This window comes from Nomascus leucogenys, chromosome 11 (assembly GCF_006542625.1).
Source record: "Nomascus leucogenys isolate Asia chromosome 11, Asia_NLE_v1, whole genome shotgun sequence".
NCBI classification, from domain to species: Eukaryota; Metazoa; Chordata; class Mammalia; order Primates; family Hylobatidae; genus Nomascus; species Nomascus leucogenys.
Window position 1 is genome coordinate 18,350,006 of NC_044391.1, and position 22,511 is coordinate 18,372,516.

The following is a 22,511-nucleotide window of genomic DNA, read 5'->3' on the forward strand; positions in this document are numbered from 1 at the left end:
CTTAATGTGTTAAGGACCTTAGACATTGAGTAAAAAATACCCCTTCATCTTAGAAACAAAGTACTTGAGGTCCAGAGAAAGTAAATGGTCCAATTAGAGCAGTATTAGCTTCTTAATTCCCACAGCAACATAGTAGCTGCACCATTCTGTTTCTCTAGCAATCAATGGCTACAAATGGCTATCTGGCTGGTAATTCACACCTGTAATCCTAGCAGTTTGTGAGGCCGAGGTAGGTAGATGGCTTGAGGCCAGGAGTTCAAGACCAGCCTGGGCAACATGGCAAAACTCCATGTCTACTAAAAAATACAAAAATTAGCCAAGCATGGTGGTGCATGCCTGTAGTCCCAGCTACTCGGGAGGCCGAGGCATGAACCTCGCTTGAACCTGGGAGGCGGAAGTTGCAGTGAGCCAAGATTGTGCCACTGTACCCTAGCCTGAGTGACAGTGAGACCCTGTCTCCAAAACAAAAAAAAAGGTAGCTCAAAGTAGCTATCTGATACAATTGAGAACAACCCATTAACTCTAGGTCTAATGGTCTCAATCAGTGATATTTAGATTTGTGTTTTTATCAGTAGAACCCTTGGAACAAAATAATATTCAGAAGTCCAATGTGTAAAGCCTGTAAAAAGGGAACTCCTTGGGCTAAAACAGCAGTACAGAGGCTAAAGCAAGAACCACTTGCCCTGTCACCTTCTTTCTTTCTCCTATCTCCACAGCAGTTCCTGAGGTAATTGCAAGAAACAAATTTTGAATTACTTCTGCCATACATAATAGTTGAGGGACCTTTTGGTTTTACATACTTAGTCTTTACCCTGAAATGATTGAAGCAGACCAGTGAAGTTAGGAGCATATTAAGGGTGTAAGTTCCCAAATTTTCTTTTGGATTTCCCAAAAATCTAAAGCTGTGGATTTTCAACCGAATTTGATTTATTAACTTTCTCCTAAAAAATGTCTTATTTATTGAATTCTGATCTTCCCATACTATCTTTTCTATAATTAATGATATTTAATCCTCAGGTCCTGGTTTCTGTCTTCAACACATTTACTGTTTCTATCACTAAAAAAGATTTTGTCATAAAGATCTCCTACATGAGTTATTTTATCTTCACAGCATTACTTTAGGTGCCTTTTTAATTCACCACTTCATGGTACTTTGGTTTCTGTAATCTCGGTGAAAACATCTTAATATCCCATTTATGTGCAGAGTATGCTTCTGACAAATTTAACCACTGAGAGCCCAGCACCCAGATTCTGATATAAAGAGGAAATACCTTTAATAGTGCAAGAAAAGTAGGTGTTACAAAACTTTCTAAGGAGGCCATGGGATCAGCCACAGTTAGGTCCATGTCTAAATAGTTGTGGCTAAAATAAGGCAATTGGAGAGGAACAGAAATGTAGGCTGATACCTTGGCATATTAGCTTGAACAGTAAAAGGTTTGATGTTCGTCATGATCACCTTGAGTCATCAGAAAATACGTTTTGAGTTTACTCTTTAAATGGCATAGATTCAACAATGTCTAATACATTGAAGACCCTGGTAAAACTGGTTCAACAAATGTTTGAGTATGATGTGCACTGCACTTTGTGTTTTGGTAGATTCAAAAATGAATCCAGCCGGGCTCGGAGGCTCACGCCTGTAATCCTAGCACTTTGGGAGGCTGAGTTAGGCAGATCACTTGAGGTCAGGAGTTTGAGACCAGCCTGGCCCACATGGTGAAACCTCATCTCTACTAAAAATACAAAAATTTAGCTGGGCATGGTGGCACACACTTGTAATCCCAGCTACTGGGGAGGCTGAGGCAGGAGAATCTCTTGAACCTGGGAGGTGGAGGTTGCAGTGAGCCAAGATTGTGCCACTGCACTCCACCTGGGCAACAGAGCGAGACTGTGCCTCAAAAGAAAAATAAAATAAAAAATGAATCCTTATGTCCGTCCTATCCTCACGTTCTAACCCAGGTAGAGATGACATTGGTGCAAGTAATTGTGTTAATAATACAACATAGAAAATCAAGAGAAAGGAGAGATTAGTTCCAGCTGAGGAATTGTGGGTTTTTGTTTACACACAGTCGGAACACGGCTTTGAAGAATGATGAAGATTTGGGCATGTGGGAATTCATTCAAAAATTATTCCACCACTGTCTCCAGTATATCAGCACTGTTTTAGATCCTAGAGATACAAAAATAAGTAAAATATAACCCTCTAGGTATTCTTAGTCTAGTGGAAACCTCAGACAACTAAATAATTTATATTAGAGTGTTGTCAATGCTTTGACAGAAATATGTAGAAATTGCTATTAGAACACAGCGATAGGAATGATTAACTCTGCCGTTAGGAATCAACAGAGATAAAGTTTGAGCTGGATCTTGAAGTCTTAGTTAGCAAGGCAAATAGACATACTAAATAGAGGAAAGCATATTTAAAATATATGTCAATGTGGTTTGTTTGTACAACTACTAGTGTTGCAGTGGGATTTGAGCTTAGGATATAGGTGGGGGAAGTGGCAGAAAACAAAATTATATTAGGGCTAGATTGCAAAGGGCGTTTTATTCACTACTAAGGAGTTTTAACTCTGTAAGAAATTAAAAACCAAAGGAAATAAGTGGTACTAACATAAGAACAGACATACAGACCAATAGAATAGAACAGAGAACCCAGAAATAAACCCTTGCATATATGGCTAATTGACTTTCAAGAACGGTGCCAAGACCATTCGTTGGGGAAAAGATGATCTTTTCAACAGCTGGTGCTGGGAAAACTGGATATCTACATGCAGAAAAATGAAGTTGGACCTTTACTGTCATATGTGTAAATGAGCTCAAAATGGATCAAAGATTTATTTGTAAGAACTGAAACTCTTAGTGGAAAATATAGGGAGAAATCTTCATGACATTGGATTTGGCAGTGATTTCTTGGATATGATACCGAAATCATGTGCAACAAATGAAAAGTATAAAATTGGACTTCATCAGGATTAAGAACTTTTGTGCCTCAAAGGACATTTTTGGGAGTGAAAAGATGCACAGAATCGCAGGAAATCTTTGCAAGTTATACATCTGCTAAGGGATTAATATCCAGAATACCTATATAAAGAACTTGTGTGACCCAAGAACAAAAGGACAAATGGCCCAATTTAAAAATGGACAGAGGAACTGAAAAGACATTTACTCAGAAAAGATATACTAATGGCAGATAAGTACATGAAAAAAATGTTCAACATCACTGATCATTAGGGAAATGTCAATCAGTAATCACTTAACACCTGTTAGGATGGTTACTGTTAACCAGAAAAATAACAAGTGTTAACAAGGATTTGAAGAAGTAGAACCCTTGTGCACTGTGGGTGGTAGTGTAAAACCATATAGCCAGCATACAAAATAGTATGGGTGGTTTCTGAAAAAAGTAAAAAATTGATTTAGTATATGATTCTGCAATTCCATTTCTGACTGTACATCCAAAAGAATTGAAAGCAGGGTCTCAAAGATATTTATTATTCACAATAGCCAAAATGTGTGAACAGCCTTAGTGTCCAACAAGTAAATAGATAAAGAAGAGGTTGTATATACATACAATAGAATATTATTCAGCTTTAAAAAGGAATGAAATTCTAATACATGCTGCAACATGGGTGAACCACAAAAAACATTGTGCTAAGTGAAGGAAGCCAGTTACAAAAGAACAAATGTAGGATTCCATTATGTGAGTTATCTAGAATAGCCAATTTCAGAGATGGAAAGTAGAATAAAGGTTATGAGAGGCTGGGAAAAATGAGGAATGAGGAGTTATTATTTAATGGATACAGACTTTCAGTTTGGGATCATGGAAAAGTTATAGAAATGTTTTAGTAGTGATGGTTGCATAATGTGAATGTACTTACTGCTGTTAAATTGTGCACTTAAAAATGGTTAAAATGGTGAATTTTATATTTGTCACAATAAAAGTGTATAGGAGATTGGGTTTCTTATGAAAAATTAGAACCTCTGACATTACTAGGGCCTCATATTTATGAAAATGAAGGCAGTTTTTGATGTGTGAATTATTTATATTATTGCCTGGCCCTTATAGGCATTTGAGTCTGTAATCCCTGGAATAAATAAATGTAGGTATATTATTTACTGGTCAATGAAAATGAATGTTGGTCAGAAAAGAAATGATTTGCACTTAACCAAGGAGGCCACTGGTCTCAGTAGCAAATTCTGCTTAATGCTTAGATGAAGTTAACTTATCTGTTACATGCTTGACTTCATTTTTATTATCCTCATTTATAGTGCGGGATCCTATAGAAAATAGATACAGCTATTTAAAATATTTTAAGAAGTCTTCATGGATGTAAATTGTTACTGATTATTAATGATTCACAATTTACTTCTGCCTAATGGGTTTTTATTTATAGTATACATATTTATACTATATATTTTTCTAATATTAGTATTCTACTTAGTATTTACTTCTACCTATTTTTATTTTCCTGACCCTGGCGATCTTTAATAACCTTCACTTTGGTACATGTCTTTATAAGTAAACTCGGATACTTAGGCGGTGGTTTTCAAGTATTTTAGTAAAGAAATTCTTTTCAAACAGTCTTATACTCCTAAGGGTAAAGGTTCCCTGCATCCTGTAAGTTGAAGCCTCAGGGGAAGGTGTAATAATGATTGATTTAGACTTGTACTGTCTGCTATGGTAACCATTAGTGATATGTGGTTACTTAAATTTAAAGTCTTTAAAATCAAATTTAAAAGTCAACGGCTTGAGCTAGGCGCAGTAGTGTGTGCCTGTACTCTCCGGTACTTGGGAGGCTGAGGCAGGAGGCTCTCTTGAGCCCAGGAGTTCAAGGCCAACCTGGGCAACATAACAAGACCCCATCTCTTAAGAAACAAAAAATTCAGTGGCTTCATCCCACTACCAAGGTCATTTCAAATGCTTAAGTAAGTTGTATTGGACACTGCTGCTTTAGATCATGGGCTTGAGTCAGAATGCCTATGTTCAAATTATATTATATTGCTACTGGGTAACATTAAGCAAGTCACCTCTCTTCACTTTTTATCTTGCAGAAAATGTAGATGGTATCATGAGGCTGTTCCATAGATTAAGTTAATTAACATATATAAAGTGTTTAAGAATAGTATCCAGCACATGCTGCTGTTCTGCTGTTATAGGAGCTCTTATACTTCCTCAGAGTTCTAGGTTCAGAAAAATACAGTATAAAAACCACCAATTTATGAAATAATTGCATCAAATTTTAATTTTTTACTATGCTTGGCATATGAAACAGTTTATGGTTTTTATGACCTAGTTGAAAATACCTTGGTGGCATGTGCCTATAGTCCCAGCTGTTTAGAAGGCCGAGGTGGGAGGATCACTTGAGAACATGGGGTTGAGGCTGCACTGAGCTATGATTGTGCCACTGCACTCTAGCCTGGATAACACAATGAGACCGTGTTTCTTAAAAAAAAAATTATAAATAAAAATATTTTGTTCTCTTCCAGCGAGTTGAAGAATTTCTCAGCAAAGATATCAGTTATCTCATTTCAAATAAGAAGGAAGCTAAATTTGCACAAACCTTGGGTCGAATTTCTCCTGTACCAAGTCCAGAATCTGCATATACTGCAGAAACCACTTCACCTCATCCCAGCCATGATGGAAGTTCATTTAAGTCACCAGACACAGTAAGTCTCTTAAATATGCTTTGAGACTCAGAAGGGCTATATCCTGAAGATCTCATGGTTTTTAATAGCAAGGTGGCAGTAGAGTTTACTTATGTAGAACATTTGCAAAGTTACATTATGTGTGGCTCTCCAGTCCTTAATAAAGTTGCTGTCTTTTAGAAAGGTGGTTTTTTCCTAATAGTTCTCGTGTAATCATACTCTGATTGCTTAGGTATACCCTTGTATTTAGGGATGGCTTGTAGTTTTTAGAATAATTTACAACTAAAAAGTTAACAGCAGATCATTCTTTGAAGAAGAAATAGAAACCTTTTTAATTTTCAGAGCAGGAGTCAGCAAACTCTGGCCCATGGGCCAAATGCAGTCTGTTGCCTTTTTTGTACAACCTGCAGGTTAAGCATGGTTTTTACATTTTCAAATAGTTGTGTCAAAATATCAAAAGAATATTTTGTGACAAGTAGAAGTTTTATGAAATTCAGATTTCATTGTCCGTAATGTTTTATTGGAACACAGCCATACCTGTTTGTTTAGGTATAATCTGGAGTTGCTTTTGTGTTTTAGGCAGAATCGAATAGTTGCTGTAGAGACCATATGGGCAGCAAAGCTTAAAATGTGTACTATCTGGTCCATTGCATACAAAGGTTGCCAGCCCCTATTTTAGAATTATTGAAATCACATCCCTACCACTCCATGGCCAATAAATTGAAAGATGCAAGGAAGGACAAATTAAATTGATTTAATTGGGTATGAGGTGGGATAAGATCAAATGAGAGATAAAATGTTTATCTGAGTTTTTAGGTTGAAGTGTAATTAAATTATTTTAAAATATTCTCCTCGACTTACCTATTATAGCCATTTGAAAATTAAGGAAAATGAGGGGAAAACAGAAGAAATGAGTCACAAAGGACATATCACTTGAAAAAAGAGATAAAATACGTAGAAGAAAGGATGGAAAAGAGATCAAGGAAGGACCATGCATTCTCTGAGTTAATGCTTTTTTGGAGCAAGGAGACAATACACCAGCAATTCCAAAATAATTGTTGCTTGTGGCATTTCAACGAGTTTTCCTAGTAGTTTATTTAAAAAGTGAAGTAACGGCTGGGTGCAGTGGCTCACGCCTGTAATCCCAGCACTTTGGGAGGCTGAGGTGGGTGCATCACAAGGTCAGAAGTTCAAGACCAGCCTGGCCAACATAGTGAAACCCCATCTCTACTTAAAAAAAAATACAAAAATTAGCCAGGCATGATGGTGCGTGCCTGTAGTCCCAGCTACTTGGGAGGCTGAGGCAGGAGAATCACTTGAACCTGGGAGGCAGAGGTTGCAGTGAGCTGAGATCACACCACTGCACTCTAGCTTGGGCGACACAGCGAGACTTTGTCTCCAAAAAAAAAAAGGTGAAATAACATGTAAAAACAGTATATAAAATTTATTGTTTTTCTTAAATCTCTGATTTAATAGGAACTAAAATGTAAGCCAATTAATTATAAAGAATTCCAGTGAAACCTAGCTATTTTATTTTTCATGTTGAATTTACTACAGAACTAAAGAGGTCACCCAAAAAAAGAGAAACTTTTGAATATGAGACCCGAAAGTTCTCTTTTCTTAGCTGCTTTACCTTTTTAACCTGTTCTCCAGTTAAGCACTATGTTTTAAATTTTTCTGGTCTTTTTATAGGTGTGTTTAAGCAGAGGAAAATTATTAGTTGAAAAAGCTATCAAGGACCATGTAAGTAGGAACTATAAGGATTCACATTGTACATTTTGTTATTAAAAACTCAACTGGAAATTTCAGATATTCTTGAAATTTTCCTTTCCACATTTTTAGGCAAAAGCCTGAATCGCAGCATATATTTTATTTTACAAATCACAGAACTTACTTTTCATGTAGAAACATCCCCATCTTGTGGTCTTTTAAAATATTACTGGAAACTTAAAACTTGCCTTATAGTTTTCATTAAATTACCAAGGACGTGGGTATAAAGTGGGATTGATTTTAGAAATTCTATAGAAAATCTTGATGTCCTAGCTATTGTAACTCTATAGGGTCTGTTACAAATAACTGCCTTAGTGACATTAAGCTTCAAATAATTGAATTTTTATTAAAGCTTAGCTCATCTTAAATAATTTCCTAGAACAACCGTAAAACTTTTTTTTTTTTTTTTTTTACAGGATTTTATTCCTTCAAATAGTATATTATCAAATGCCTTGTCATGGGGAGTAAAAATTCTTCATATTGATGGTAAGGATTTCATAATTGTTTTTTGACAATATTTGTTTTAAGTGTCCATGTCTTTCCTTTGGTTCCTAACTTTACATAGTGACATTTTGATAGCAGGGATGTCTTAATCTGTTTCCTGTTGCTTATAACAGAATACACGAAACTGGGTAATGTACAAAGGAAAGGAATTTATTTCTTACAGTTATGGAGACTAAGAAGTCCAAGCATCTGGTGAAGGCCTTCTTGTTGATGGAGACTCTGCAGAGTCTTGAGGCAGCACAGAGTATCACATGGTGAGGGGCTGAGTGTGCTAGCTCAGGTCTCTCTCTCTCTTTTTATAAAGACATCAGGTCCACTCCCATGATAACCCATTAATCCATGAATTCACTCTTAAAGGTCCCACCTCAGTAAGTACGGTCACACTGGAGATTAAATTTCAACATGAGTTTTAGAGGAGACAAACATTCACACCATAGCATAAGGGATACCTATAATGGTAAATTCTTTATCTAATTTAACTACAAGAAAATATCACTGTTTAACTCCAAGAGTAAAATTGCTAATCTTAAAACCTTCTTTCCTTTAATAAAGACATTAGATACTACATTGAACAAAAGAAAAAAGAGTTGTATTTACTCAAGAAATCAAGTACTTCAGTAAGAGATGGGGTATGTTTTCTTTTTTAATTTTTAAAGTAATTTTTTAAAGTAACCAAGCTTGGTTTTTTTATTTATGTATTTGCAAAGTTTTCCTCCCAAGCAGAAAATATCCTAGGGGCAAGCCTGTTTATGATGTGCCTGTTTCAGTTATTCAAATAAATCGAGTGTCATTTAACTTCAGGGTTGTACTCACCAGGTAAAAGTTGTTCCTGGAATAGTGGCATAGGTCGCTTCCTCAGCCCCATTTTGTTACTGCTGTTTTGTAACAGGTACTTTTATTTATTCTGTAGAAAAAAACACTAAAATCAGCCTATTGTATAAACATTCCTAATGTAAGTAATGTACTTCTTTTTGGAATATAAATATGTACTATCCTTTTCCGTTGCTCTAGATGGTGGTATAACAAAATCTTGTTTTAGCATGGCTAACTGGCCTGACCTTGAAATACTTGTTAAACAACCACATTGGTTGTTAACATTCTGTTAAACCTAATATTCCCATTATCTTCAGTCCCTTTCCTTTTCCTTGTTGCTTCTTTGAAGCATCTATACAGATTCAGGCTTTTTCCATCCTTTAAAACAAATACAGTAAAATCTCCCTTGATCCCACATCCCTACCTACCTATTATCTAATCCTTGTAATTCCTCATCCAAAGTTCTCAGATCCCTACTTTTATACTTCCCATTCACTTTTCAACCTACAAGGTATAAAACTTCTGACGAGTTTTCCAAATCATTTTGATACTTTTTAAACCCAGTCATATTGGTTCTGTCAGCTGTTGTCCATTTCTTCCTTGAACTTTTCTATTCTCTTCTGAAATTTCATCTCTTAGCTTTCTCCTGGTCTCTTCATGTTTCTCAGACCATTCTTTTGTGGCCTGCTTTTCCTTTGTTCAATACTTAAATGACAGGGATCTAAAAATAATAAACTGATAAGAGAGTGTATATAAAGACATGAAGCCATAGTAGGATGGCATATTTTAGAAATCTTGTATACCATAATACAGCCTGATCTTTGAGTGTGCCAGTGACAAAAGATAAAGCTGGAAAAACCAGCATGTTAAGATTATAAAGTACCTTGCACTATATAAAGGAGTTAGATTTATCTTGGAGAGTTTGGAAAGTTATGGAAAGATTATAAATAGAGTAACCTGATTGGATAGTCATTTTGGACAGATCTTCTAGTTGACAGTAAAGAATGAGTTATTTGGCAAGACTGGAAAATGGCTTTTGAACTCTTGAACAATTTTTTTTTTTTTTTTTTTTTTTTTTTTTTTGAGGCAGGCCCTCCCCCTCTGTCACCCAGGCTGGAGTACAGTGGTGCCATCTCAGCTCACTGCAACCTCCTCCTCCCGGGCTCAAGCAATCCATCCACCTCAGCCTGCCAAGTAGCTGGCACTACAGGCATGAGCCACCGTACCTGGCTAGTTTTTGTATTTTTTGTAGAGACGGGGTTTTGCCATGTTGCCCAGGCTGGTCTCGAACTCCTGAGCTCAAGCTATCCACCCGCCTCAGCCTCCCAAAGTGCTGAGATTACAGCCATGAGCCACCACACCCAGCCCTCATTTTTTACTGAATACATTTTACAGGATGACCACTCGGTATATACATGCCGTATATAAGGTTGCATAAAGTTTTTATGCATTTCACATTTTTAATAAATTCGCATTTATATAAGAATAATTTGCAGAAAGCAACAAAGTAGTATTTAAATAAAACTATCAATCAAAGTGTCAAAATGATTTGGAAGACTGGTCAGAAGTTTTATACCTTGTAGGTAGAAAAGTGAATGGGAAGTATAAAAGTAGAGATCTGAGAACTTTGGATGCGGAATTACAAGGATTAGATAATAGGTATGGGTTAAAAATTTAAATGACTATTTCCAAATTTTCACAAAATATAAGTGGATATTCCTATATTGGACTGTGCTAAATGGCATATAAATTACCTCTACCACACTTAGCAGATTGTTTGGACTGTGTATAGAAGTAAATGTTTAAAAAAATGTAAACTCATAAGGACATTTATGCACTCTGTATATACACAAATTATGTCTGTCTTCATGACTATTATGTGTGTGTGTGTGTATATATATATATATCCGAAATAAGTTTCATAGAACAATAGTTACACTTCTTAATGTGCCGGATATTAATATTTCTATGGTATTTTCATTTCTTAAAAATATTGATCACAACTCTCTGAATTGACTTTATAGCCTACTGATAGGTCACAGTTTGCAGTTTAAAAAGCATTCTGGGGGCTGAGCATGGTGGCTTATGCCTCTAATCCCAGCACTTTGGGAGGCCAAGGTGGGCAGATCACACGAGGTCAGGATACCAGCATGACCGACATGGTGAAACCCCCATCTCTACTAAAAATACAAAAATGCCGAGTGTGGTGGTGCATGTCTGTAATCCCAGCTACTTGGAAGGCTGATAGGGGAGAATCACTTGAACCTGGGAGGCAGAGGTAGCGGTGAACCGAGATCACCCCACTGCAGTCCAGCCTGGGCGACAGAGTGAGACTCCATCTCAAAATAAATAAACAAATGGATGGATGGATAGATAGCATTCTGGAATGTTATGTCAGTGATCCTGAGAAATGTTCAAGGCCTGGCTTAAGGCAATAACATAGGGGAGGGGAAGATTTGAAAGATACTTAATTGGTTTCAGTGCCTAGTCAGTGTCTTGAATCTAGTATTTACTAGATTATTAACATCATAAAGACCAAGTTTAGTCCTCATCATTCCTTCAATAGTAACAAATATTAAATGCCTGCTATGTGTCATGCAGTAGGAGCCCTCAAAAAACAAAGAAAAGATAAAATAGCTATGAAACAGATCTTAATCTTCTAAAATAAAAACGATAATAATACCAAATATCTTGATAGTCCAGAATCTATATCTGGTTGAATTGATACTCATACTGGAAACTTTTATTTTGGTATATAAGAAAGGAATGTTTCTGGAAAATTTTTAGTTTGCCAAGTACTAAAACAAAACCTTTTAGTGAAATTACATTTAAGAGTCTTGAATGGACATGTATAAATTTCAAAATGTTTATTAGGTTCTCATAAATGTTCTTGTTAGTATGTATCTTATTTAAAATATGATAATTGGATAAATGTATTTTGCTCATTGCTGTATTTAAAGTTCTTTGAGGTTTGGGCTTTTCTTTTTTTTTTTTCTTTTTTTTTTTTTTTTGAGACGGAGTCTCGCTCTGTCGCCCAGGCTGGAGTGCAGTGGCACAGTCTCGGCTCACTGCAAGCTCCGCCTCCCGGGTTCAGGCTGGAGTGCAGTGGCACAGTCTCGGCTCACTGCAAGCTCCGCCTCCCGGGTTCACGCCATTCTCCCGCTTCAGCCTCTCCGAGTAGCTGGGACTACAGGCACCTGCCACCATGCCCGGCTAATTTTTTGTATTTTTAGTAGAGACGGGGTTCCACCGTGGTCTCGATCTCCTGACCTCATGATCCGCCCGCCTCGGCCTCCCGAAGTGCTGGGATTACAAGCGTGAGCCACCGCGCCCGGCCTGGGCTTTTCTTTTTTTTTTTTTTTTTTCCAGTTTACTCAAAACTTATTTTGTCGAAATTTTTACATACATGTGCAGGAGGAATATTGGTCTTTTTCTTTGATGTCTTTGTCTGGTTTTAGTGGGATGTTTAATCCTATTTTCAGAACACACTGATATGTGTTCCTGTTTATATTTTCTAGAGACGTTTTTATAGAATTGTTTTTATTTCTTTAAATGTTTGGTAGAATTTACTAGCAAGGCTATCTAGCCCTGACGTTTTTCTTTGTTGGAAGATTCTTAACTATGAATTCAATTTATTCATTAGATATAGGATAATTCAGGTTATTTTCTCTTCAGTGCATGTTGGTAGTCTGTTTTTCAAGGAATTTGTCCATTGTGTCTTGGCTGTCAAATTGATGGGCAAAGAGTTGTTTCTAATATTCTCTTATTAACTTTGTAATGTCTATGGGAATATAATAATGTCCCCTCTTCCATTCCTGATAATGCTATTTTGTGTCTATTCCTTTTTTTCTTAGTCAATCCGGCTAGAGTTTTACCAGTTATTAAGGAAACAGCCTTTAGTGGCATTGATTTTTTGTGTGTGTGTGTGGTTTTCTGTTTTCAGTTTTATTGATTTCTGCTCTTATTTCTTTTCTTCTGCCTATTTTGGGTTTATATTTCTATTTGTAGTTTCTTAGGTAAAAAGCTTGAATCATTGATTTGAGACCTTTCTTTTATTTTAATGCTATAAATTTTCTTTAAGCTGTCCTTTAGCTGCATCTCACACATTTTACACTGGATATTTTTTTAATAGACTTTATTTTTTTAGAGAAGTTTTTGGTTCCTGGTAAAATTGAATGAAAGGTACAGAGATGTTTTACATACTCCTTGTCCTAACATCCCACACCAGAGTGGTACATTTGTTATAATCGATGAACTTAACATTGACACATCATTATCATCCAAAGTTCATAGTTCACATTTTGGCTCACTCTTGGTGTTGTACATTCTGTGAGTTTTGACAAGTATGATTATGACGTGTATCCATCATTATAGTATCATACAGAATGGTTCCACTGCCCTAAAAATCTTCCATGTTTATCCCCCCATTCCCTTAAACCCCAGATAACTCCTCATGCTTTTACATTCACCATGGTTTTGCCTTTTCCACAGTGTCATATAGTTGGAATCATACAGTGTGTTTCCTTTTTTGATTGGCTTCTTTCACTTGGTAATGCTTATTTAAGGTTCCTCCATGTCTTTTCATGGCTTGACAGCTCTTTTTAAAATCTGAGTAATATTTCATTTTCTGTATGCACCACAGTTTATCCATTTACCTACTAAAGGACATCTTGGTTGCTTCCAAGTTCTGGCAGTTATGGGTAAAGCTAATGTAAATATCCATGTGCAGGGTTTTTTTGTGGACATACTGTCAACTTATTTGGGTAAATAACCAAAGGGTATGATTGCTGCTTCATATAGTAAGACCAAGTTTAGTTTTGTTATAATCTGCCAAACTGTCTTCCAAAGTAGTTGTGCCATTTTGTATTCCCACCAGCAATGAATGAGAGTTCCTGTTGCTGATAGGTTGGATTTTCATCTTTATTCAATTAAAAATATTTTTAAATTTCTCTTGTGACTTACTCATTGTCCTGTGGGGTTACTTTTATCATTTGTTTCCAAATAGGAATTTTTCAGCTATCTTTCTGTTACTGATTTCTATTTTAATTCTGTTATGGCCATATAATGTGCTTTTTATTATTTTAGTTTTAAAAAATTTATCAGTTACCCAGAATATAGTCTATCTTGGTAACATTCCATGTGCACTTGAAGAAAATGTATATTCTGCTGTGGTTGGGTAGAGTATTGTTTACATGTCAGTTAGATCAACTTGAGTGACAGCGTTGCTCATGTTTTCTGTATCCAGGATACAGAAATGTTGCTCAGGCCTTGTTCTGTCCACTACTGAGAGAGAGGGTTATTGAAATTACCAAGTAAAATTGTGGATTTCTCTAGTTTTCCTTTTAGTTCTAGTACAGTTTTGAGTCATTTTGAAGCCTGTTGTTGGATATGTACACATTTAATATTCTTATGTCTTCCTGGTGAATTGACCCTTCTATCCTCTATAATGCTCTCTCTTCTGTCCCTGTTAATTCTTATTCTGAAGTCTGCTCTCTGATGTAGACCATTCTGGCTTTATTTTTATTAGTATTTACATAGTACTTTTTGCAGTCTTTTGCATTTAACATATCTATATATTTAAAACGGACTTCTTGTAGATGTTGTCTTTTTCATCAAATTTGGCAATCTGTCTTTTAATTGGTAGTTTAAGTGATTTATACTTAATGTCATTATTGATCATGGATTTAGGTCTACCAACTTACTGTTAGTTTTCTGTTGATGCCCTCTGTATTTTATTCCTGTTTCCCCCTTTCCTGCCTTCTTTCAGATTGATCTGCCAGCTTTTTAACTCTCTTCATTTTTGTTGTTTTATTTTAGTGGTTGCTATAGGATTTACGATATACATGCATAACCTTTCACAATCTATCTTGAATTAATATTTACCTTCTTCAAATAAAATGTAGAAGCCTTAAAATATTCAAGCCCTTTTACCTTCCCCACCAACCTTTATGTCATAATGTTTATTACATCTTCTTATAATGAAAATGTCACCAGAGAATGTTAAACTTTTTGCTTGAAAAAGTCATATTTTAGGGCTGGGCCTGGTGGCTCACACCTGTCATCCCAGCACTTTGGGAGGCCAAGGTGGGTGGATCACTTTAGCTTGGAAGTTCGAGACCAGCCTGGGCAACATGGCGAAACCCCATCTCTACAAAAATAAATAAAAATTAGCCAGGCACGGTGGCATGCGCCTGTAGTCCCACCTGCTTAGGAGGCTGAGGTGGCATGATGGCCTGAGCCCGAGAGGCGGAGGTTGCAGAGGCAAGATCATGCCACTGTTTGCACTGCCTGCGACAGAGCAAGACCCTGTCTCGGGGGAAAAAAAAAAAAAGTTGCATTTTAAAGAAAGTAACAGGAGGAAAATAGTCCTATTAACCCAGATGTTAACCTTTCCATTACTCTTCCTTCCTGAAATTACAGGTTTTCTTCGGATATATCCCTTTAGCCTGAAGAACTTACTTTCGCATGTTTTAGAGCAAATCTGGTGGCACAAGGAATTCTCTTAGATATCCTTCATATGATCATATCTTCACTGGAAAAAGAATCATGAATTGAGAGTTCTTTGTCTCAGCACCTTACTCCTGTCCTAAAACTGTCTTCTGGTCTCCATGGATTCTGACGAGAAATCTGCAGTTATTCAAATTGGTATTCACTTATATGTACTGTATCATTTTTCTCTGGCTGCTTTTAAGATTTTTTCTTTTATCTTTGGTTTCAGAAGTTCGATTGTGCCTACACTTGGTTCACTAAGCTTATTGTGTAAATTTATGTTTGGAAAGTTTTCAGCTATTGTTAATTTTTTTTCTTCACTAGTCTCTCCCCTCTTTTTCCACCATTCCAGTTGACAATAAAGTTAGACATCTTGGTGTTATTCCACAGATCCCTGTGGCTCTTTTCCTTTTTTTCTTAGTCTTTTTTGTTTCCTCTTTTCTTCCAGTTGGAGATTTCCATTCATTTGTCTTGAAGTTCACTAATACTTAATTGTGTCATCCATGTTCTGCTATTGAGCCTATCCAGTGAATTTTGTGTCTCACTCAGATAGTATATTTTTCAGTCCTATTATTTTTGTTTAGTTCTTATTTGTAGTTTTTCTGCTGAGAATTTGTCTCTTTCCATTCATCTTAAGTGTGTTTACCTTTACTTTTAAAGTCTTTTTCTAATAATTACAATATCAGGAACGTGTTGGGGTTGGCATCTAATTGTCCTTTTCTCTCAAAAATTGATAATGTTTTTCTGGTTGTTTACATGTGAAATTTAAGTTTTGACTGTATACTGGACATTCTAAATGTTGTGTAGGCCCTATATCCTAATAGTCTGGAGAATACTGATTTTGTTTCTGCCATTGTTTTAGTGGACAGTCATCCCAGTTTTGTTCAGACTGTTCTGTCTTGATTGTTGTGGGTGGGGTGGATCTAATCTCAGTTTCAATTTTCAAAGCCCTTGCTATGCTGCGTTGGGTCTATCCTTAGCATGTGCAACTTGGAGGTAAGCCCTGCACTTGGCGTGGATTTATATAGGGAATTAGGGATCCCTTTCTCTAACTTGCTCTTTTCATGGATCAATCTCCAGCTCACAGTGGCCTCTTTCCCAGGTCTTCTAGTCAGAAAGTGAGGGTTTCTCAATGTTAGCTTAAGCTTGTACTACCTTTACAATCTCAGCCTCCTAATTGGGACCCACCCTCAGGGCAGAACTGTGGGAGAAAAGAAAATAATACAGGGATTCTCTTGGTATTTTTGGACCACTTGAACATCATTCCTGGTTCTTCCTGCCAGAAAGATCGGATTTTTAGCTGTTGGCTCTGCCACTGCTGCTAACTGCATGACTGAAGGTTCCAGTTTTGACTTCCTTCCACAATCTGCCTGCTTATTTTACTTTTCATTCTTCAGGTAGTTGCTTATTCAGTGTTGTCCAGAGTTTCTACTTGTAATCAGTGGAGTTGATTATCCATCTTGAATATATTGAATCTTTGCCTAAATTGACAGACTAATAAATGTTGACTAATTTATTTATTCAATTTAACACAAAGATTTTGCTGAATAAGGGCATAAAAATAACATGACTTTTTAAAAAATATTTCATTAACTACCTTTTCATTGTTGGTTTTCTTTTTATGAAGTCAAAATCAATTATAGCTAGAATGCAAGGTACTTGTTGAGTGTATTGTAAAACAGATTTAAAAACAATAGTTTTTTTTAACAAAGAATAATCCTTCTTTGATAAAGTACTTTTCTGCATGATTTTTTTATCTTGAAGATTTTGAGCAATTGCAGTTGGTATTTTAACTATACTTTCAAAGCCAATCTTTTCACTATATATTTTTTTTAGGGCAAAAGAGTTGGTAGTGGTGCACAAAAAACAAGAAGTAAGTATCTTGTGATCTTTAAGTGTATTTGGTTTGCATTTGAAAAATGATAAAAGATCTTCTAAAATCATATAAACCACCCTCTAAATGATTTATTCAAGGCTTTCTTGGTCTTTATAGAACATAGATCCTTGGTGAAGTTTGGTGAAGCCTGTGGACCGCATTTCCAGAATGATGTTTTTTTAAAACGTTTCTTTTAAAAATCATTAGTCTACCAAGAAAATGAATTACATTAAAATGTAGTTACCAAAATAGTTTTTAATTATGAAATAGTGATAACTTGCTTTTTATTACACAGAACAGATTCTAGCAGTGAATCTAATTGCTGCTGTCATTTTGAATTGATAAGCGTAAACAATGCTTTGAGATATCTGCTCAAGCAATTCATAACTGATGAAAATATGTGCTGTTTCTATTAGCATCAAAGTCGCAGGTACTGTGAATACTGTGATTTGTTACACTTATAATTGGAAGAAATGCTAAATTTCAGTTTGAGGTTAGTGAAAACAATAGTGTAGTTTTTCTCCTGTTCTAATTTATGACCCTCCTGAATCCTGTTCATTTGAGGGTTCCATTTAGTTTAAGAATCTCAGAATATAGGAGAGAGCTTCTGTTATTTTTGGAAATGAGGTGATAATGGAAGTACCTCATCTGAGGCTTAAAACTTTAAAGTGGATACATAGTTTTTTGTTTGGAGGGTTTTGTTTTGTTTTGCCACAGTAGTTTTATTAAAAAAGAAAAGAATCCTGGATTTGCAAGTATCTAATATGTTTTCTATGTTCTCAAGCAGGAAGACTCAAAAAGCCTTTTGTAAAGGTGGAAGATATGAGCCAGTAAGTATCTAAGTCCAATCTGTATGATTTAAGTGCAGTACTAAAGGGGAAAATCACCTAATTAGGCTAGCTCGATTAGTACTGTTAGGTTCCTTTGTGTTTGATTTATATTATACTAATGTGCATGCGGCACAGGTTAACGAAAGTAGCATTAATTCATTTGTCCTCAAGGACTAAATTTAGTTTCAGTATGTTGTAGATACTCCTGAAATAGCTGGTTTAGAAAAATCATGACACCATTTTTTAGTATTTAAATTATTCTGTGGCTAAATGCAGTACCAAATGATTTAGAACTACTGAAAGATTATGCCTTCATTTGCGAAAAAGAAATTATTAGACGCTATTTAGAAACAGAAAATCTAAGTATAACATCTAACATGGTTGATTTCCAAAACTCTGAAGTATTGTAGGATAGTCTTTTTGTTGTTGTTGTTGCTGTTGTTTGTTTTGATTTTTTGAGATGCAGTCTTGCTCTGTCACCCAGGCTAGAGTGCAGTGGCACGATCTCGGCTCACTGCAACGTCCACCTCACCCCCGGTTCAAGCAGTTCTCCTGCCTCAGCCTCCCAAGTAGCTGGGATTATGGGTCCATGCCACCATGCCCAGCTGATTTTTGTATTTTTAGTAGAGATGGGGTTTCACCATGTTGGCCAGGCTAGTCTCTTAACTCTTGACCTCAAGTGATCCGCCTGCCTCAGCCTCCCAAAGTGCGTGGATTACAGGCGTGAGCCACTGTGCCCAGCCATGTGGGATAATCTTAATGAAGACCACAGATATAAATAGGCCTGCCATGAGAGAATTAGATTACTTTCTTTTTTCTTTCCACTTAGTCATTTAGACATCTGTGGTTAATTCTCTTGGGTACTCACACTGAGGTGACAAAAGTGTATTGAAAACTGCTTTTTATGAAATGTGTTGCTGTGAAGAAAAAAGTGCAATTCAAAAGGAGGCCTAGAAAAGACACTAGTATGCGAAAGGATATACCATGTTCATGAATTGGAAGACATAATATTGTTAAGATGTTAATACCACCCAAAGTGATCTACAGATTCAGGGCAATCCCTATCAAAATTCCAATGATGTTTTTTGCAGAAATAGTAAAAATGTATCCTAGAATTCATACGGAATTGTAACAGATACAGGATACCCAAGACAATCATTAAAAATAACAACAAAGGCCGGCCGCGGTGGCTCACTCCTGTAATCCTAGCACTTTGGGAGGCCGAGGCAGGCAGATCATGAGGTCAGGAGATGGAGACCATCCTGGCTAATACGGTGAAATCCCGTCTTTACTAGAAATAAAAAAAATTAGCCGGGCCTGGTGGCGGGCACCTGTAGTCCCAGCTACTCAGGAGGCCGAGGCAGGAGAATGGCGTGAACCTGGGAGGCAGAGCTTGCAGTGAGCCGAGATCGCGCCACTACACTCCAGCCTGGGGGACAGAGCGAGACTCCATCTCAAAAAAAAAAAACAACAAAGTAAGAGGTCTCAGACTTTCTGATTTCAAAACTTACTGTAATGCTACAGAAATCAGAACAATTTGGCATTGGAATAAAGACATATAAACCGATGGAATAGAATAGAGAGCCGAGAAATAAACCATCACACATATGGCCAAATGATTTTCAACAAGGATATGAAGATAATTTAATGGAGAAAGGACAGTCTTTTTAACAGTGTTGAGAAAACTGGATATATACATGCAAAAGAATGGCATTAGACTCCTACCTCATGTCGTGTTCAAAAATTAACTCAAAATGGACCAAAGACCTAAAATGGTAAAACTCTTGGAGAGAACATAGGGGAAAAGCTTCATGCTTCATGACATTGGATTTACGGTGCTTTCCTGGACATGACACCAAAAACACAGATTACAAAAGATAAAATAATTAAATTGGACCATATCAAAAATATAAATTTCTGTGCCAAAAGGGATATAACAGTAAAAAGGCAACCCAAAGGATGGAAGAAGATACTGCAAGTCATGTATCTGTTTCTTTTTTTCAGCTTTCTCAGGTTGAACAAGCCATATATCTAATAAGAGTGTTAATATCCAGAATATATAAAGAATTACAAGTCAACAACGAAACAACCCAATTTTAAAAATGGGCAAAGCACTGAATAGACATTTTTCCAGAGGCGATACACAAATAGCCAATAAGCATATGAAAAGATGCTCAACATTACTAATCATTAGGGAATTGCAAATCTAAACCACAGTGAGATACCACTTTACATTATTTAGGATGGCTACTATTAAGCAGCCAAAAAGTTAAAGTAATCCAAGTCCATCAGCAAATTAATGGATAAACAATATGCAGGATGTGTGTACACACACTCAATGGAATATTATTCAGCCTTTAAAAGGAATGAAATTCTGACACATGCAACATGGATAAACCTTTAAGACATTATGCTAAGTGAAATAAGATGAAAAATACTGCATGATTCCACTCATGATGCACCTACATTAGTCAAACTGATAACAAAAAGTAGAATGGTGGTTGTCAGGGGATATGGAGAAAGGATATTTGGGAAGTTACTGTTTGATGGATATAGAGTTTCAGTTTTTGAAGATAAGAATACGTCATCTTACAAAAGATGGACGGTAGCAGTGATGGTACCACAGCATTGTGAATACTTAATGTGACTGAATTATACACTTAAAATGGTTAAGGTAATAAATTTTATGTGTATTTTACCACAATTTTAAAAATGTTTAAATGTTAAAAATGTTAGGCCTGAAATTGATTTTTTGAAGGGAAGCCTAAATAATTTCTGTTATTTCAGATTCCAGCTTAATTATGTGATTTTGAAATACAAAACTTTAAACCTTTTTTCTTTAATCATAAAGAAGCTCATGTGTCTTTTTATTCTTTTAGACTTTATAGGCCATTTTATCTTCAGCTGACCAATATGCCTTTTGTAAATTATTCTATTCAGAAGCCCTGCAGTCCATTTGATGTAGACAAGCCATCTAGTATGCAAAAGCAAACTCAGGTTAAACTAAGGTTGGTTTGAATCTTTACTTTTAGAAGGAATATTCAGAATTTCATCTCAATTTTTCTTTGTAAAGATTTGAAATAGTTTGGTTTATGCCATAATGGTTATTTGTGTTTGTAATTACTATACTGATTACTTTTATAAGTCTGAATCTGTTTAGATGGAGGTGGGGAGGGTCTTAAAATATTTGTAAATAATGAAAATGTATAGTTTATCTTGAATGATCTGAAATATTCTCCAGAATATTCATTAAATCTTTAGTTTGCTTCTCAATATAGTATAAAGAAATATGATTAAAAGTACTTGCTGATATAATTCTCTGCAAATTATGCAGATTGTGATAGTTTAGGACAATAAATTTTAAAAGTTATTCCTTAGGTTCAGCGGTTAATTCTTTACCATGTATTTCTGTCATCAGAATCCAAACAGATGGCGATAAGTTTGGTGGAACCTCAATTCAACTCCAGTTGAAAGAGAAGAAGAAAAAAGGATATTGTGAATGTTGCTTGCAGAAATATGAAGACCTAGAAACTGTAAATGTGATTTTATATTTTGGGGGCTTCTTTCGAAAACTCTGATACTTGTGTTTTAAATTTTAGCTTGTTATTCTGATGGAGATATTTTACATTTTAAGAACTCAAGGGAGGAAATGAGTATTGAAAATGAATTTTTATTCAGCAAATACTGAGCATCTACTACATACTGATCACTACTCTGGGCAAACAGCATTGAACAAAACAGACTTAATTTTTTGCCATTGTGAAGATTATATTCTGTAGGGTGGGGGTGGGGTAGGGGTGGAGATAGGTAACCACAGGATAAAAGAATAATAAAAATGTATAGAGAGAATATTAGATCAGTGCTATGAAAAAACAGAACATAAGAATGGGGATGTTGCTATTTAGCCTAGACGAGGAACACATAACTGATAAGGTGACATTTGAGTAGAGACCTGAGACAAATGAAGTAATGAGACCTGGATATTGAGATAAGCAAGTGCAAAGGTCCCAATTTAAAATGATTGATGAGACCAAGGAATAGATATTGGTAGTCCAGACTAAGTGCTCGTAGAATTGCTGAAACATGGTCAGATTGTGGATTTGTTTTAAAGGTGGGACCAAGAGGATTTGCCAATGGATTGGATGTTGCAAGTGAGGGAAAATAGTAGTCAAGGGTTACTATAGTATTTTAAACCTTAGCAATTAAAAACTGGGCTTATTATTTATAATGGGAAGAGAAGAGTTGAAAGAAGTAAAGACCATTGAGGTAGCAGAAAGAAATGGAAGAGTTGCAAAGGGTATATAGGATGAAAATAGGGGAACTATTATAGTTTGTAGACTGATGAAAAGAGCAAGAGCTATGGATTCAGGCTGCCAGGTTTGAATCCTGGCTCCCTGGCTGTGTGACCTTGGACGGTGTTTGGCACATAGTAAGTGCTTATTGTTAGCTGTTATTTGAATAATTTTTTACATAATAGATAGGTTTGTTTTGGTGTTTGGTTTGGTTTTGGTAGAAAGATGGTGGGAAAGTTAAGGGGAAAGAATAATACTTGAACATATCTGTCTTCAGACTCTGAATTGAAGTTT

At 36.0% G+C, this 22,511-nt stretch overlaps 1 protein-coding gene across 6 annotated transcripts in view; it reads left to right on the forward strand.

Annotated features, from left to right (window-relative positions):
- Positions 1-22,511, forward strand: part of DBF4 (DBF4 zinc finger) — a 32,217-nt gene that overhangs the window by 3,258 nt on the left and 6,448 nt on the right. The window contains exons 3-10 of one of the 6 annotated variants that reach the window (XM_003252348.4): positions 5,485-5,664; positions 7,336-7,386; positions 7,830-7,899; positions 8,470-8,546; positions 17,056-17,092; positions 17,880-17,925; positions 20,805-20,933; positions 21,344-21,458. In XM_003252348.4, coding sequence (XP_003252396.2) covers positions 5,485-5,664; positions 7,336-7,386; positions 7,830-7,899; positions 8,470-8,546; positions 17,056-17,092; positions 17,880-17,925; positions 20,805-20,933; positions 21,344-21,458 — 705 coding nt within the window. Of the gene's footprint in view, positions 1-5,484; positions 5,665-7,335; positions 7,387-7,829; positions 7,900-8,469; positions 8,547-15,190; positions 15,376-17,055; positions 17,093-17,417; positions 17,926-20,804; positions 20,934-21,343; positions 21,459-22,511 lie in introns of those variants that run through there. The other 5 variants (XM_012510481.2, XM_030822036.1, XM_030822037.1 and 2 more) reach the window with 5 other exon arrangements.